General features: G+C 47.8%; 1 protein-coding gene across 1 annotated transcript in view; it reads left to right on the plus strand.

Moving 5' to 3' along the window:
• LOC112617133 (secretin receptor) overlaps positions 1–18,004 on the plus strand; it is a 78,171-nt gene that overhangs the window by 19,350 nt on the left and 40,817 nt on the right. The window contains exon 2 of the mRNA XM_025373867.1: positions 5,853–5,973. Within this exon, the coding sequence (XP_025229652.1) occupies positions 5,853–5,973 (121 nt within the window). The remainder of the gene's footprint in view (positions 1–5,852; positions 5,974–18,004) is intronic.

The following is an 18,004-nucleotide window of genomic DNA, read 5'->3' on the forward strand; positions in this document are numbered from 1 at the left end:
GTTTATCCACTGACCTATTGAAGGGAGTCCTAGTTTGATTCCTGGTTTTAGCACTTATAAATAAATTGTTTCATTTCTTTAAAAAAAAAAAAAGCACCTCTTTTAGGTATTCTCATTCTTTTGCTTTTCTACATAAATTTTAGAATAATCTTCTTTATATCTCCAAAACACTTGCTGAGATTTTGATAGGAATTGTGCTAAACATGGTTTGGAAGGAACTGATATCTTTACTATGTTAAGTCTTCTAATCCATGAACATGGTATGTCTCTTCATTTATTTAGACCTTTGATTTCTTTTACCAGCATTATGTCGTTCTCAGCATATAAATTCTGTACATGTTTTGCTGGATTTATGCCTAAGCACCTCTTTTTTTAATTGATTCTGAGTGACACTGTATTTTCTTTTTCTTTTTCTTTTTTTTTTTTTTGTGAGGTGGAGTCTCGCTCTGTCACCCAGGCTGGAGTGCAGTGGCCGGATCTCAGCTCACTGCAAGCTCCGCCTCCTGGGTTTACGCCATTCTCCTGCCTCAGCCTCCTGAGTAGCTGGGACTACAGGCGCCCACCACCTCACTCGGCTAGTTTTTTGTATTTTTTTAGTAGAGACGGGGTTTCACCATGTTAGCCAGGATGGTCTCGATCTCCTGACCTCGTGATCCGCCCCTCTCGGCCTCCCAGAGTGCTGGGATTACAGGCTTGAGCCACCGCGCCCGGCGGCACTGTATTTTCTTTTCTTTTTTTTTTTTTTTTGAGACAAGGTCTCACTCTGTCACTGAGTCTGGAGAGCAGTGGTGCAATCTCTGCTCACTGCAGCCTCAACCTCATGGGTTTAAGCCTCCTGTCTCAGCCTCCCAAGTATCTCGAGCTACAGGCTCATGCCACCACACCCAACTAATTCATGTATTTTTTGTAGAAATGGGGTTTTGACATCTTGCCCAGGCTGGTCTTGAACTCCTGGATTCAAGAAATCCACCTACCTCGGCCTCCCAAAGTGCTGTGATTATAGGCATGAGCCACTATGCCTGGCCACTGTTTTTTTTTTTTTATTTTTAATTCACTGTGCATGTGCTTACTGCAAGTATATAGAAATACAATTTATTTGTCTGTGTTTAGTGTTCATCCTGAGACCTTGCTGAACATACTTACTAGTTCTAGGAATTTTTTGGCAGATTCCTTGGGATTGTCTATGTAGACAGTCATGTTATCTACAAATAGGTTTTTCTTCTTCTTCTTTGTATTTTTGATTGGTGTATTATAGTTTTACATATTTTGGAGGTAATTGTGATATTTTGATGCATGTATACAATATGCTATGATCATGTCAGGGTAATTGGGATATCCATCTCCTCAAACATTTATCTTTGTGTTGGAAAATTACAATTCTTCTAGCTATTTTGAAATGTATATAAATTATTGCTAACTATCATCTTCCTACTATACTATCAGAGGAACTTATTCCTTTTACCTAACTGTATTTTTGTACCCATTAACCAACATCTCTTCATCCCTTCCTCCCTGCAACCTTCCCAGCAGGTGGTAAACACCATTCTATTTTCTACCTCCATGAAATCCACCTTTTAGGCTCCTACATGCCAGTGAGAACATGCAAATATTTGTCTTTTTGTGGCCTGGCTTATTTCTTTTCTTTTTCAACCTTTTATTATAAATTTAATTTTCTTAATTGGAACATATAATATATATATTTTGACTAATGGGTACAAATATAGTTTTGATAGAAGAAATATGACTCAGTGTTTGATAGATCAGTAGGGTGACTACAGCTTAAAATAATCTATTGTATGTTTCAAAATAGCTAGAAGACAATAATTTCAATGTTTCTAGCATAAAGAAAAGACAAATATTTAAGGTGATGGCTATGCCAATTACATTGATTTGATCTTTACAAATGATATGAATGTGTACGATTATCATATGTACATATTTTCTGTTCAGTTATTCTATCCATTGTTAAGAGAAGGGTGTGTAGAATCCAACTAAAATTGTAGATTTGCCTATTTCTCCTTTCAGTTCTATCAGTTTTTGTTTCACATATTTTACAGCATAATTGTTTGGTGCATACACATTTAGGAGTGCTATGTATTTTTGATAGCTTGCCTTTTTTATCATTATGTAATGCGTCTTTCTGTTTCTGGTTATTGTTTTTGCTCTACACTCTATCTTACATTAATATAGTCACCCCTGCTTTCTTTGATTAATATTTACATAATATATATTTTTCCATCCTTTCAACCTGCCTAGATTATATTTAAAGTGAGTTTCTTATTGACAGTGTATAATCATGTTTTAAAATCCAATATGCCAATCTTTCTCTTTTTAAATTGGTGTGTTTAGACCATTTACATTTAATGTCACTATTGATATGTGAGGGCTTCAGTCTGCCTTTTTATTTTTTGTTTTATATTTGTTCTCTAAGTTTTTTATTTCTTAGTTTACTTTTCTGTGCCTTCTTGTGGGTTAGTTGAACAACTTTTAAAATTCTATTTTGATTCATCTACAGTGCTTTTGAGTGTATCTCTTTAAGCAGTTCTTTAAGTTGCTCGTAGATATTCCATTATATATACATAACTTATAATAGTCTACTGGTGTTCTCATACTCCCAGTTCAAGGATACTATAGAATCTTACCTCTATTTTTGTCTCTTTATCATCCCACATTTGTAATATACTTGTCTTAAATATGTAGTTGATATACATTTAGAACAAAATCAGACAGTGTTGTAATTTTTGCTTCAATAATTAACATAATTTAGAAAACTGAAGAGAAGGAAAACCTATCACATTTACCCACATTTTTGCTTACTGTGTTCTTCCTTGCTCATGTTCCAATTTTCCTTCTTTAACTTTTTCTTCATATTTAGAGAAGTTCTTTTAGCCATTCTTTTAGGGTGAATCTACTGGCAACAAATTCTTTTACTTTTTCTTATTTGAGAATGTCTTGATTTCTCCTTCATTCCTGAAGGGTATTTTTACTGGGTATAGGATTCATGGTTGACAATACTTTTCTTTCAGCACTTTAAAAATATTTTAAAATATTGTGCCATCTTCCTCTAACTTCTGATGGAAAATCAGTTGTCATCTTAACTGTTTTCCCCCTCTAGATAAAGTGTCGTTTTTCTCTGGCTGCCTTCTAGATTTTTTCTTTAGTTTTCAAAAATAATGTGCCTTGGTGTGGACTTTTAAGGTTTTATCTTCTTCAAGGCTGGTTTGTGTTCTTCAGTCTACAAGTGTATGTCTCTTGCCAAATTTGGGAAGTTTTCAGCCATTATTTTTTGGAGTACTTTTTTCAACTCCACCCTCTTTCTGCTCTCCTGAAACTCCTAAGAAATGAATGCTAGATATTTTGTTATAGTCCCCATCGGGTTCCTCAAGGTTTCTTAATTTTTATTTTCAGTTTATTTTATATCTGTTGTTCAGGTTGTGTAATTTCTATTGTTCTGTCTTCTGGGTCACTGCTTCTTTTATACGATTCCTTAAAATATTATACCTGGTCTCACCACCTCCAGCACTTTCTCTCCTGTTGAGAGTCATGTTAATTTCTTTATACTGACTTACTTACTGTGACACTTACGATTCCTTAAAAGATTATACCTGGTCTCACTACCTCCAGCACTTTCTCTCCTGTTAAGAGTCATGTTAATTTCTAAGTGGCTCTGAACAGAATGTGTGCCGACTAGTGAACTAACAGGCAGTGCCTGGCCATCTCTAGGTGGATTTTTCCATTCAAGCTCTTCCACTTCCTCCACTGAGAAGCCAGAGGGTGTCAGAGACTATAGGCTTCAGCAAGCACCAGGTGAGACCCTACAAGGAAGAAGACAAGAGCAGGAGTGCGTGAGCTGTGTGCCAATGCCAGCTCTCTTGACAATTGCTATATTCTTAGGGAAACTACTTGTTTCGATCAAGGGTCTAAATGGCAAACAACGTGATTAACACATTTGCTGTATTGTGTTGGGAGTAAAATGGAAACTTAGGGCTGAGAGGTGGGGAAAGAATGAGCGTTCTACGATCCTAGAGCTGGCTGGGCCAGGTGTTTCTGCAGCAGCCGGCCATAACTGATCACAAGCTCTGGGCCAGGGGAGGTGATGTGTGTTTTTCATGGGGAACATAAACCCTGGTCAGTTGATGTCAGGGAGTTGGGGAAAGGAGCAGTTGCTGACAGCTGGTAGATCCTTTCCGACAGCACTAGTGAAGGGTGGTAACGTGAAAGATCCAGAATAGGAACTAAACAGAGGATGACCTCGGCTTGCCTCTGAGCCATTTGACCATAGTGCTACCTTAGCTGTCCTTCTCTGGTCCAGAGCTTTTGTTTATTTGGGCCAATTTGGAGTGTGGCTTTGTCTCCAGGAACCTCTCTCCCTGCTCCATTATGTTGGAATTTCCATCTGCAAATCGCTAGTGGAGGATTGACAAGTGGGTATAAGACCTGGCCCTCAACCTCTTGGAAGGCTGGGTGGATGACCCTGGTCATATCCCCTAACACCATGGGTCTCAGTTGCCTTCCTTTTCTTTTTCTATTATATTATTTTGAGACCTGATTAAGTTAATGTCTGTAAAAGGACTCTAATATTAAAATGCCACATCTGTACTTTGTAAGGAAGTAGGAGTGCAGTGTATTCATCTGTTCAGTTGTGCATTCATATATTCATTCATTATACTTACCAAGTCTCAGGCACCAAATAATGGAGCCATGATAGGAAGCCTACTCTGGAAAGAGTAGTGAATGACTTCTGTTTGCCTCTGAGCCTTTTGACCATAGTGCTACCTTAGCTGCCCTTCTCTGGCTCAGAGCTTTTGTTTACTTGGGCCAATTTGGAGGGTGGCTTTGTCTCCAAGGACTTCTCTCCCTGCTCCATTATGTTGGAATTTCCAGAGACTATGGGCTTCAGCAAGAACCAGGTGAGACCCCACAAGGAAGAGGACAAGAGCAGTAGTGTGTGAGCTGTGTGCCACTGGAAAGAGTGAGAAAGTCACAGCTGAGTGCCAGTCCCTCCTCCATCCTCCTATCCAACTCCTCCCTGCAGTCGCTGTTCTCGGTGGGATGTATGCTCTCTTCTGTGGGACGAGAAGATGGTTAAGTGTACGTTTCAAAGAACTTGTCTGAATCATAAGTAGGTTTTCAGGCTGGACACAGTGGCTCATGCCTATAATCCCAGGAGTTTGATACCAGTCTGGGCAACATAGTGAGACCCCCTTCTCTATTATATGTGTGTGTGTGTGTGTGTGTGTGTACATATGTGTGTGTGTGCATTTGTGTGTGTGTGTAAATCTGTATCCAGGCATGGTGGCCCATACCTGGCCTGTAGTTCTAGCTACTGGGGGCACTGAGGTGGGAGGATTGCTTGAGCTCAGGAGATCGAGGCTGCAGTGAGCTATGATCACACCATGACACTCCAGCCTGAGTGACAGAGAAAGACCCTGTCTCTAGAAAAACAGAAAACAAGACCAAATAAAACAAAAAACACTAAGCTTTCAAAAAAGAAAAGACTCACACAGTTGCAGTAGCATAAAGTAAGTCCCACAGACAAAGAGTAAGGTGCTGAGAAAGCAAACAGCTTGTTGGGCTCAGGAGCCTCGATAAACTTAAGAGCCAAATTTGCAGTGGACAAGCCACAGATGATTTACACATCCCAGCTTTCCCAGCTGTGTTCTGAATTCTCCCCAGGAGTGGCTGCCTCCACCTTTCCTGCGGACCAGGAGATCCTTGCAGGCAAGGGCTTTGCTTTACTCGAATCCCCGTTGAATCTCCATTGTCTTGCCCCATTCTCCCCCATCAAAAGTCCTTGTGTGGCAGGATTGAATTAGTGGCAATGATGAGCATCCCTGGTTTTGGACTTGCAGACTGGAGCCCTTCCCCGACTATGTGACGTGCTGCAAGTGCTGTGGGAAGAGCAAGACCAGTGCCTGCAGGAACTCTCCAGAGAGCAGACAGGAGACCTGGGCACGGAGCAGCCAGTGCCAGGTATGGGGCTTGCCACAGCCCATGTCCTCTCTTGGGGGTGGAGCATGTCCAGTCCCGCTGGGCAAGAGGAGCTTGTCCTGGGCCAGGATTGGATGTGGGAGGCTGGTCCAGCTTTATTTACTCAGACAATCAGTTGGGGGGGCCAGGGCTGGAGTGCTTCTGGTGAGCAGATCACATGGACCCCAAAGCCAGATCCTTACCACTCTTCTTTTCCTGGGCAAGTGAACATAGCCAGTGTTTTCCTACCATCAGCTTCTGCGTGCTGACTTGGCCAACTAAAGAGCTTGGTGGGAATTTCTTTGCAAGGCAGTTTTCCTCTCACTCATTCTCCCACCTCCCTGCCAGCTCCATGAGTGAGGTAGTAGGAAAGGCAGCCTGGGTCCACAATAGTGTGGGCTGCCTACTGGGTGACACTCACTGGCTGTGTGAACACAGGCAAATTATTTAGCCCTCGGAGTCTCTATTTTCTGATTTATAGAATGGAGGTGGCCAGGCGTGGTGGCTCACGCCTGTAATCCCAGCATTTTGGGAGGCCGAGGTGAGTGGATCACCTGAGGTCAGGAGTTCGAGACCAACTTGACCAATATGGTGAAACCCCACCTCTACTAAAAATACAAAATTAGCCAGGCTTGGTGGCGCACGCCTGTAATTCCAACTACTAGGGAGGCTGAGGCAGGAGAATTGCTTGAACCCGGGATGCAGAGGTTGCAGTGAGTCAAGATGGTGCCATTGCACTCCAGCCTGGGCAACAAGAGCAAAACTCTGTCTCAAAAAAAAAAAAAAAAGTATGGAGGTGATAACTTCTTCAGGATTATAATGATAAATGAGATAAAGTGTGTTAAATACAGATGCCTTGTAAATATTGCTAATTTAAACATTAATTGTTATTATTAATCAACACTTTAAGAGTTAATTTTATATTTAAATGTTAACTTTATGTTTATTCCCTTCCTAAATGTCTTGTCTTTGCTGTCTGTCGTCTAAGGATAAGGAGGGGTGTAGCATTAAGAACCCACTGCAGGGTTCAAATGAACATCTGTACACGGATGTTCGTAACAGCCCCCTCCACAAGGATGAAGAGGTGGAAACAGCCCAAATGCCCATGAACTGATGAATGGATAAACAAAATGTGGTGTATCCATCCAGTGGGTATTATTTAGCTTTTAAAAAGAATGAAGTGGTGATCCGTTCTACAGCATGGACAAACCTTGAAACATAATGCTAAGTGAAACAAGCCAGATACAAATGGACACACATTGTGGCTGGGCGTGGTGGCTCATGTCTGTAATCCCAGCACTTTGGGAAGCCGAGGTGGGCAGATCATTTGAGATCAGGAGTTCAAGACCAGCCTGGCCAACCAACATAGTGAAACCCCATCTCTACTAAAAATACAAAAATTAGCCAGCATGGTGGCAGGCACCTGTAATTCCAGCTACTCAGGAGGCTGAGGCAGGAGAATCGCTTGAGCACGGGAGGTAGACGTTGCAGAGATCATGTCATTGCACTGCAGCCTGGGTGACAGAGTGAGACTCTGTCTCAAAACAAATAAATAAATATTAAAAAAATAAAGGAACACACTGTATGATTTCACTAATATAAAATGTGCAGATGAGCCAAACCTATAGAGACAGATTAGTGCTTACCAGGGCTGAAGGAAGGGACGATGGGAAGTGATTGCTTGAGGGGTACAGGTTTCCTTTTGGAATTGGTAAAAATGTGTTAGAACTAGATAGAGGTGATGTTTCCACAATATTTTATTGTGAAGGTACTAAATCCACTAAATCGTACACTTTAAATCGTTAATGGTTAATGTTATGTTATATGATTTTTCTTCAATTTAAAAAGAGAGAGGGAAAGTAAAACAGAGCCCAGGCTTTTAAATTAGACAGACTGATCTTGAACAAGGCCTCAGTTTTCACATCTATTTTATGGAGTTGGTGTGAAATGAAAAGCATTCATTTTATATTTATCAGTTTTCACATCTATTTTATGGAGTTGGTGTGAAATGAAAAGCATTCATTCAAAGAATGCTTATTTAGCACTTAGTGGTGTCAGGTGAGTGGTGAGAAAGGAGCGTTGTCAGCTGTGCTCTCATCACTTAGGAATGTGTTTTGCGGTGTGTGGCAGGAGCTTGATACACTGGCTTCACCAGATAGCAATTTGTTTGTTGCGTATTACAAAAAGAGCTGGAGCAAAGTTCCAAGATGTTGCCATATTCCGGATTCCTCCTCTCTTTTGCCTGAATGTGTGGCGTCTGTTCTCATGGTCGTATAATGGCTGCTGTACCTCCAGGGAGGAGAGAAGACCTGCATTTCTGGCAGGAAGAAGAAGAAAGTCACTAGCAGGAGGGATGAGATACACTGGGAAGCCAGACTTTCTTGACACTCTCCCGGTGACTTCTGCATATACTGCATCAGCCGGAATAGGACTGCATGGCCACCCCAGCTGCAATGGATACTGCAGGATGAGTTTATAGCTGTGCATGTGACCACCTGGAGCAAAACCAGGTCCTCCTCGTAAGAAAGAAGAGAAGGATGGCAGTGGGCAGGCTTTGCCATTGTCACCACGACTCAGTCTGGGGAGGGAGGCAGGGATCAAGTGATTAGAAATTCATGGCCAGGCGCAGTGGCTCATGCCTGTAATCTCAGCACTTTGGGAGGCCGAGGCAGGTGGGTCACCTGAGGTCAGGAGTTCGAGACCAGCCTGGCCAACAAGGTGAAACCCCGTCTCTACTAAAAATACAAAATTAGCCGTGTGTGGTGGTGGGCGCTTGTAATCCCAGTTACTCGGGAGACTGAGGCAGGAGGATCACTTGAACCCAGGAGGCCGAGGTTGCAGTGAGCCAAGATCGCGCCATTGCACTCCAGCCTGGGCAACAAGAGTGAAACTCTGTCAAAAAAAAGAAGGAAGGAAGGAAGGAAGGAAAGAAAGAAAGAAAGAAACTCATATAAAATGATGAGATAAGAGCAGTATGTGGGTCTGCCTGAGGAAAGAAAGAAAGAAAGAAAGAAAGAAAGAAAGAAAGAAAGAAAGAAAGAAAGAAAGAAGGAAGGAAAGAAAGAAAGAGAAACTCATATAAAATGATGAGATAAGAGCAGTATGTGGGTCTGCCTGAGTGTCTAATCAGGAGGCTTGACCTGGCCTGGGCCTCCATGAGGGCTTTCTTGAGGAAATGTTTGAGCCAAGGCCTGAGCCTGACTGGTGGTTACTGAGCACGGACATGAAGGATCCTGCTGCAGGATGAGCACACAGGGGCTCATCGGCCCTTGGGAGACTTTCATCCTATCCTAAGAGCGGCCAAAAGCCCTGGAGAGTCTTAAGAGGCCAGGGGTGTGACTGTCTGCATTATGAAAGATCACCTGTGCCACAGTGTGGGAGGTGAACTGGAAAAGGACACGAGTAGTTCACAGAGACCCGCTGGGAGCCCGGTGGTCTAGGCAAGAGATATGATCACTGGGACTGGATAGGATGTCATTGTTTGGATTCCCCAGAAGCAGGTGATTCCAGGCCAGATCAGTAGGACTGGGAACCAAGACAGGGAAGGGAAGAAAGCTGGTAAATGTTGCGTCATCACCGTGGGCACTTGTGGAACACACGCCTCCAAGTCGCCCAGGAGCTGGAGGATGCATCCACCAGTGTCCCATCAGTCAGAGGTGGGGCTGCTTCAGGACACGCAGCTTTCATTCCCTTGCACTGCCAGCCTGTTGTGCTTAGGGACAGAATTGCCTCCAGTAGCTAGAGAAAGCCCCCAGACAAAGGGATACTGGGCCAGTGGGTGAAAGTGAGATTGGGTACGCCCAGAGAAGGTTAAGGCTAAGGAGTTAGAAGCAGGTTCCGCTGCGAGGGCTGGAGAGGCGTACACCCATAGCAGAGCTGTGTGGGTGGGAGACACTGACCACACATGGTGATGAGCTGGATTGGGAATGAGGTCAGAGATGGAGAATCCAGGATGGCCCCCAGGGGTCTGACTTGAGCAATTGGAGGAAGAAGTAAAGGAAGATCAGTATTTTGGAGGAGAGGAGATAAAAAATCACAAATGTAGTTTTAGACGTGTAGAGGTGAGACTACAGAGTGGGGATGAGGGCTGGGCATAAACCTCTGCATAGGCGCAGGTGAGGCTGAGGAGTACAGGAGTACCAGGAGAGTACAGGAGCGGGAAGGGAAGAGGACCCAGGAGCCAGTCTGGAGCCCTCCCGGCCCCCATTTGTCAGGAGCAGCTGGAAGCAGAGGAACATGAGGGCGTGTGATCAGCAGAGGCAGCAGCATGGATGCTGCAAATGTGCTTTAGCCCATGCACTCAGCCACTGTGCGAGGGACAGGGACAGAACAGACATCTCTCCCATAGTGTGAGCCTTTGCTTTCCCTCTACCTGACTGCACTTTCCCTCTGGCTCTGACTGCACTTGGGGAGCCAGACCATGGTCTTACGGCATTCATGGGGGCACCAAAGAGAGCCTTCTGATTTCCTGCTACCCCCAGCAACTGTGTCTGGGACAGGAAGAAGCAAGGCACCAACAAGGCCAGCCTGAGGTGCAGCCGAGTCGTGGGTGCCCCCCACCTCCTCTCCCCAAGGACAATGCCTGAAATTCCAATGACAGCAGCCCTATGAGATAGGGCCTAGAATGCGGAGCCTCTCGGGGGGCTGATGGTGAACTTTCGTTTACACTGAGAAGTAAGGGATGGTTATTTTAACACGAGATGTGTTTAAAATGTCCCACTGTTCTCCAGTGGTTCCAGGATGAGGCCCAGCTCCTGACGTGGCCCCTGTCCACATCTCCACCCCAAACACTGCCGATCAGCTCAACTCTCAACCAAACCGCTTGCAATTTCCTGCCTGTCCATTTCTTTCCTGCCTCCAGCTTTTGCACATGCAGACCCCTCTGCTACAACACCATTCTCCATCTTCTTCCCTCTGAAACCGCCCGTCTTTTCAGACTCCTCTAGGAATGATGTCTGAGTGTCCATAGCTCCTCTGGCCAAGTGAGTCACCCCGACTCCTGTAGGAGACTGTTTTTTTCTCCTCGCACCTCTGCACTGCACTGTAAACGTGTGTTTCCTGGACTGTCCCTGCCCCAGCCTGAGGCAGCAACAGTGTCGCCTTCCTTCTTCCCCAGTGTTTTTGACACAGGGCTTGCCAGACTGAGTATTCAGTGTGTGTTTGTTGACTGACTTACTGAGTGAATGAGGGCAGATACATGCCAGAGAGCAGGGAGAAAAGAGGAAGCAAAAGACCGCCAGCCCCAAGGAGAGAGTGGGAGATGAGATGGAGCCTTGGAGGCAGGCGAGGCCCCTGCAGAGGACACAAATGCCCCCAGCTGCCCAACTTGTCACAGATTAGCTGAGGCGAGCAATGTGGTCCTGGTCACCGGTGGAGGGATGCTCTCCAGGGTCTGGCTTTGGGGTAGAGAGGGGAGTGCCTGTTTTCTCTGGTCCTCCGCTACGGAGTGGTGAGCCGGCTCTGCCTGCCTCACTCAGGCCCTGACTAGTGACCATGCTGGCTGGGGTTCCTGCTCCCCTCTGGGCACTCGGAATTCCTGTTGGGCTGTCACAGTCGAGGAAGAGACTCTCCCCACCGTGGTGGGACAGGGTCTTCTGTGAGGCCGCTCACGGCTGGATCTGGTGAGATGAGCAGGGCTGCATGCCAGGCAGGAAGCAGACAGAGTCAGCCGGAGTCGGTGCCACTCTTCCTTTCTGGGGCTCTTGGGTAGAGGATTCTCCCCACTCCTCAATGTGCCCATTTTAAAGTGGGGAAGATAATCGGATCAACTTCATGACGCTGTTGTGGGGAATAAGTGAATTACTACCTGAAGAAGGCAGAAGCTCCTCTCACGGCCTCTGGCCCAGCCCTTTGGTGCAGCCAGGCTGACCACTGCCACGAATGGCTGGGGTCCAGTTAGGCGCTCAGCCCTGCCTGCGGGTGGTGCCTCTTCTGCGAACCTCTTGCCCAGTCACCTTACCAATGCCAAGTGCACATTCATATTACTCCAGGAAGTTGCACCCACGTCCATATCTCAATTCTGGGTTGACTGATCTGAGCAGAATCGGTCATCTTTCTTCCCTAAGGCTCCCCATGCAGTGCAACAGCCCTTTCTGCCAGGTCCTGACTGTGCATCCAGGGCCGAGAAAGCTCACTGGGGATTCCTGCTTGACTTCTGCCTCACACTCACTGGGGGCACCTGGGCAAGCCCTGACCACACCCCTCTCTTCCGGACCTTACTCTCCCTGAGAAAAGGGCTCCCCTGGCTTTGCAAGAGCTGCGGTGTCTGGCCAGGCCCTGGTGGCAGAATCAAGGAGGGCCGGCATGCAGGTGGGTGAAAGGGTGGCTCAGCTGACCCTTGCATCACAAACAGCTGTCACTGGGATCTGTTTTGCATATTGGCCTTCTGCAGTGTGCATTTAGGAAAGGGGATCTGTTACTTTGAAAACATGGTTTTAAAGCCCTAAAGATGTCCAAGGACTCTGCCTGCTGGAAAAGTCTTCAGGTCTGCCGCACTGAGGGGGTCAGAAGCCGGGGCCAAGGGCTCCATCTGGGACTGTGGAGCGGGTGTGATGTCTGAGGAAAAATCCCCTAAAAGACTAAGAGGAAAAATGGCCGAGGCCTAGATCTGGTGCCCAGGGGGCCTCTCTCAGCACCGAGGCTCTATCCTGGCACCCGTGTGGAGGAAGGGACTGCTGGGGCTCTCCGTTGAGGGTGCAGGATTAATGGTTAAGCTCCCTGGGGTAGAGGTTAATATTTGAACGCCAGACGAGTTACAGGAAACACCACTCAAGGAGCTGTCATCGAGCCCGCCACACTTATCACAAATAAAAAATTAACTCTTCAGCTATTCCGGGTTAGGTGGCCAAGGTCTTACTGGCATTTTGTGGGAACATTTCACGGTCACCCTAATAACTGCATGGCCTGCCCCACAGGGCTATTTATTACTTTGTTTACAGAAGTCAATACCCCCTCAGAGCTGGCTGGTGGAAGGGCCATGGCTCTCCCCAGGGAAAGAATGTTCCAGAAGGACAATGTGGTGACATGAAAGGTGTGGGTTTGACAGTCAGACAGACCTGGGCATGTGTCCTGCTCTGTCACACAGGTGCTCTGTGACCTTGAGCAAGACGCTGGTCCTCTCGGAGCCTTAGTGTCCTTGCCTTCAAGTGGGGTCATGCCATCCCCTTTTTCTTCTTGTCTCTGCCTGCTGGTTGCCCACTCCCCAGAGCATGGGTGCAGGAAAACAGGATTTTTATTTTGTACCTTTTTTATTGAGGTGAAATTCACATAGCATGAAATTCACCATTTTAAAGTGAATAATTCAATGGCAGTTAGCACATTCATAATGCTGTATGCGGCCACCAGCTCTATCTCATTCCAAAATCTCTTCATCACCCCAAAATAAAATCCCTGTACCCATTAAATCATCATTCCCCTCCATCCCTCTCCCCAGCTGCTGGCTATTACTAATCTGCTTTCTGTCCCTGTGGATTTGCCAATGCTGGACATTTCATATCAACGGAAGCATTTGCTATGTGACTTTTTGTGTCTGTCTGCATTTGCCGAGAATAATGTTCTTGAGGTTCATCCATGGTGTAGCATGAATCAGTTCTTCACGCGTGCTGGCTGTTAGTGCAGTTTTCTCTAACATTCCTAGCTCCTAGCTCCTTTGTGGAGTCTCCTGGCCCCCGATGCCCTCTGGCAGCCACACCCTGGACCATCCTCCACGGCTGCCCACAGCTCACCTCTGCCCATTCTTCCCTTGGCACCACTGATCTTGGCTCATTTTTCCAAAATACGTTAGCTTATGTTCGTATAACATTCTAGACAATTTAAATTTTTAGTTCTTAAAACAGCTGTGCAATAAGCACTATCATTACTCCCATTTCATAGATGAGAAAACAGTCTCCAAGCAGCCCAGGATCACACAGAGCTGAAACAGGACTCAGCTTTGCCATCCAGTCTAATCAAACACAGCACAACTGAGCTGTGAATGACTGATAACCTTACCCTCCCGAGATAAGGGTTTTCCATTAGAGAAAACAAACAAAAAAGACGAGATCGCTGCTGGCAATTAATCCTTAATTTGCTTGAAAGGTGGTGTGAAATGAAGAGCTTTAGATCAGGTGAGGAAGAGTTCTTCGGTGGATGAGGAGGGTTCCGTGAAGGTGGCACACACTTTGTGCAGTCTCTGGAAGGGGAAGGACTTAGCTCTCCGTGCTCAGAAGCTGGCCTGGGGCTGGCCTTCTGGACATAGATGGGCCAGCCTGCTCCAGAGAAGTGGCTGCTTGGTCTCAGGGCTGGAAGGGTTCTTCATCTCATCTAGTGCAGACTTCATTCAGTGTCTGATGCTCTTCCCAGTCTCCTAATTCCATGACTCCCTGCTTGAATACTTTCAGTGATGGGCACCTCATCACTCTCAAAAGAGTTCATCCCATCAAACAGCTTATGATTCCTGGTTCCAAGACTCTTTAGCTGTTTCTCCTGTGATGTGCTTTTAAATACCTTTGTTGCCCTGGGATTTCAGCTCCTCTAGCCCCATCCTGACCACAGCTCCTGTGTGTCCAGCCATCACAAATGACAGCGACACCTTCTCGACTTAAGACTGTAGGTCAAGCCATTAGCAAAGTTGAGGAAAACTCACCAGGCTGCCCCTTGGATGGCCTGGGGATGGGGCCAGGGCTGAGCCAAGAGAGGCAAAGGGAGACACCATGCAACTGGGAAACAGGCCGCTGTGCAGGAACTCATCCTAAGCCACTGTGGGTTCTGGGGAGGAGAAAGGGATGAGTGGGGGTGAGCAGGGGTGGAGGTGCATGAGAGATGGATGCGGCAGTCCGTAGGCAGAGGAAAGAGCAAACACCAGCGGAACCAGAAGGTAGGAGAGGACAGACACAAGGGCAAGACAAAGAGCAGGTGTGGCTTCCCTGGTGACCCCATCAGCCGACGAAGTGAGCACCAGGGACATGGAGGGGTGTGAGTGGCCCAGTTCAGCATGGCCCAGCCTGGCCCCATGCCACTGCAGCCTGACACATTGCTCCAGAAATAGCCCCAGATTTTTATCAGGCCATCTGAGCTTATTTATAAATAGAGGACTGTAGGATGGAGGCTCCACGCCGGGTAGACAAACTCTCAGGCACTGTCCTGCCCTTTCAGATGGCCCTTCCCCTCTCTCAGCCCTCCCCCCACCCACCCAGACCTGCCTCTGGGGCCACCTCTCTATCCCTGTGGGCAGGCCAGAGGAAGCTGACATTGCTGGGTCTGCTTCAGACCAGGGGCTCCACAAATATAAAGACCACGAATCTTTACCTATAAACCCCTTTGGGTGAAACTAGAACTTTCTCCATTTTCTGACTTTAATTCTGATTGCATTCTCCTGGGATGGCAGACATTTCTGGATCTTCCCCTGCAGTTTTCCCAGGGGGCTAGAGATTCACGTAGCACCACCGTGTTCAGGGGGATCTCGCCTGCGGCTGACGCTGCTGTCAGTCACAGGTGGGGACTGGCAGGGCCATCTATCCTGGGCCACTGGCCCCTCCTGTGCTTTGCCGGGAGACATGGGCTCGGCAAGGCTGTGTGTGGTCTGCCCGTCTAGACCGGCCCTCACAGCCGTTTCTCATCTGGGCCATCCCACCTCCTTAGGGCTGGCTGGGCAGCAGGGTATTTGCGCCCCTTCTGGAACCTTCCATGTCCCAACTCATCACTTCCCCTCCATCTCTGCCCAGCCTGTGGGAATTCTTGCTCTTTTTCTGTTTTTCCCAAGTGCTTTGACTATTCCAGAATACCTCTTCATCCCCCAGAGGCCTTTGGAAACCCAAGCCAAGTTTTCCTGCCTTTCTCTGTGACTTCAATCTGAAGAGGAAGGAGAGAGGAAAGGCAAAAAAACAAAAACCAAAAAAACAAAAACAAACAACAACAACAACAACAACAACAAAAAAAACAGGAGAAGAAAAACAGAGATGGATGGATCAGAATGTATTCCACTGCACCCACGTATCATTTAATTCTCTCAAAAATCCTGGGAAATATTACTGTGCCCATTTTACAGATGAGGAAACTGAGGCTCACGGAGGTTAAGTGTCATACCCAAGGTAGGCTTGGCTCCAAAGCCCATTCTATCTCCACCACACCACCTCCCTCAACCTGGTATCCCATGCCGTCCTCCTGGGCCACGGGCACTGGGGCAGGCAGCCCCTCCTCCCCAGGCGGTGTTTGTGGGCTGGCATTGTCTTCTCTTGGTTCCCCACTGAAACTTCCCAGCCTTCCATCCCACCCCCTCCAGCCAGACAGTTGGTGGCGGAGGTGGCCATCAGAGACAACAAGGGGTGGGGAGGTCTGCTCTTCACATGCTTTGGATGTGCCTGCCCACACAGCTAATGTATATTTCTTCTAGCCCTGGCTCTCCTGGGGCGGTGACCCCTCCCTCGTGGCTCAGTAAGTGTGGCACTATTGTGTGACAAAGCTCCCCCATCCGCTACCTCAATGAATGCTGCTCACCCCCGAGCCAGGCAGTGAACTGTGCTGCTCTGGAACTAAAACTGCCCAGGGTGACCCCAGTCCTGGGTTGCGTCCCTTCCCTGCCATGGCTGCCTGGGAAGGCCAGAGCCAGGACAGGTATCCGAAGCTAAGCCAGGAGCGCTCTCCCCTGCCTCCCATTCATGCTTGGCTTGGGGGACGGGGGAGTCCAAGAGTGGGGTCCGAGATGCTGCATTCAAAGCCTGGAGACAGTGCAAGGCAGTCTCCACAAGCACCGAGGAGGCCACAGGGACTGCCCGGTTCCCCCAAGCCACATTCCCTCCAGCCCGGCTATAGCCACATGCCTCCTGTACTATGGTTTCCTTCGCATGTTTTCCTTTCAATCAATGGACTTTTAAAACACTTAGCCTCATCCTAAACAACAGTAGCTATAAAATCACAGCTGTGATATGCTAGTTTTATAATGTTTCTAATACACATTAAATTTTCTTTTAAAAAGTGCAACTATGAAAAAATGTTCAACTATATACCAGCCAAAAGCACAGGCCGCCAGTGAGTGGTGAGCTCACCTCACGCTGGGAAACCCCGGGTCTGTTCTGTGCCTTCTGTGCCCAGATGGTGGAGCCAGGGCTGGAAGAGAGCAAGGCAGTGTCACTGGTTCTCAGGAAACGAGCAACGCTGTGTGGGGCTGGCAGTCAGGTCTTTTGCCACCGAGGCCAGCCTGGAGGAGGCAGCCTGTCCCAGACTGGCGAGATGGGAAGGCTGAGTGGGATCCCAGCTCCATTATCACCAGCTCTGGCACCCACACTTGTCACTTCCCCCTCTTGGAGCCTCAGCTCCCTCATCTCTGCTGTGGGGCAGTGACCCTACTGACCCTTGGGCTGCGGTCAACCTCAGCTCCGGGACGTGTGATGTGCATCCAGCACAGGCCTGGCATGGCCTGCCCCAGGCGTCCCTGGGGGCCCTGCCTGACATGACCCAAGTTAGGAAGCCTCTCAGACGTGCTGGCACCGTTCACATCTGTCTGGCCAACCAGCCAGACAGCCAGCCTGCGGCTGGTGCCTTGGCTGACCTGGCCAGTCCAGCCAGCGCTGAATCTGTTTTTCCCCAAGTGAGGCAAAGGTTCCTGCCTTTTTCCATGCTCTGGAAATGCCCCAGCTGCTTCCAACGCAAGAGAGGCTGACCCAAGCCGGCAGGGGAGCTGCAACTTGAAACGAGGCATCCTGCTGCCACCCTGAGAGGGCCGCATAGGGAAAGAGGGCCCCGGGTCAGCCTCCGCCTCCCGAAACTCCAGGTGCCAGGTTAGGTCAGCATGGAGACAAACAGTGGGCTGTCCGTAAAGGGTCCTCAGGACCGAGTCCCCACCCCACAGGCATATGGGTAGGCCCAGGGTTACCCGGCGGGCCTGCCGAGTTCCCGAGACCCTGCTCAGGCCCAGCCAGCAGCGTCCACAGCTGGAATGTGAACAGGCAGCCTCGGGATAGTGGCGGAGCCCTCCCTGGGGAGTGCGCAGCAGAGAGAAGCTCCCGCTCCTCCTCTTGCAGGTGAAGCTTCTGGAATATCCAAGGGGTTCCTCATCTCC

This window comes from Theropithecus gelada, unplaced genomic scaffold (assembly GCF_003255815.1).
Source record: "Theropithecus gelada isolate Dixy unplaced genomic scaffold, Tgel_1.0 HiC_scaffold_15883, whole genome shotgun sequence".
NCBI lineage: Eukaryota > Metazoa > Chordata > Mammalia > Primates > Cercopithecidae > Theropithecus > Theropithecus gelada.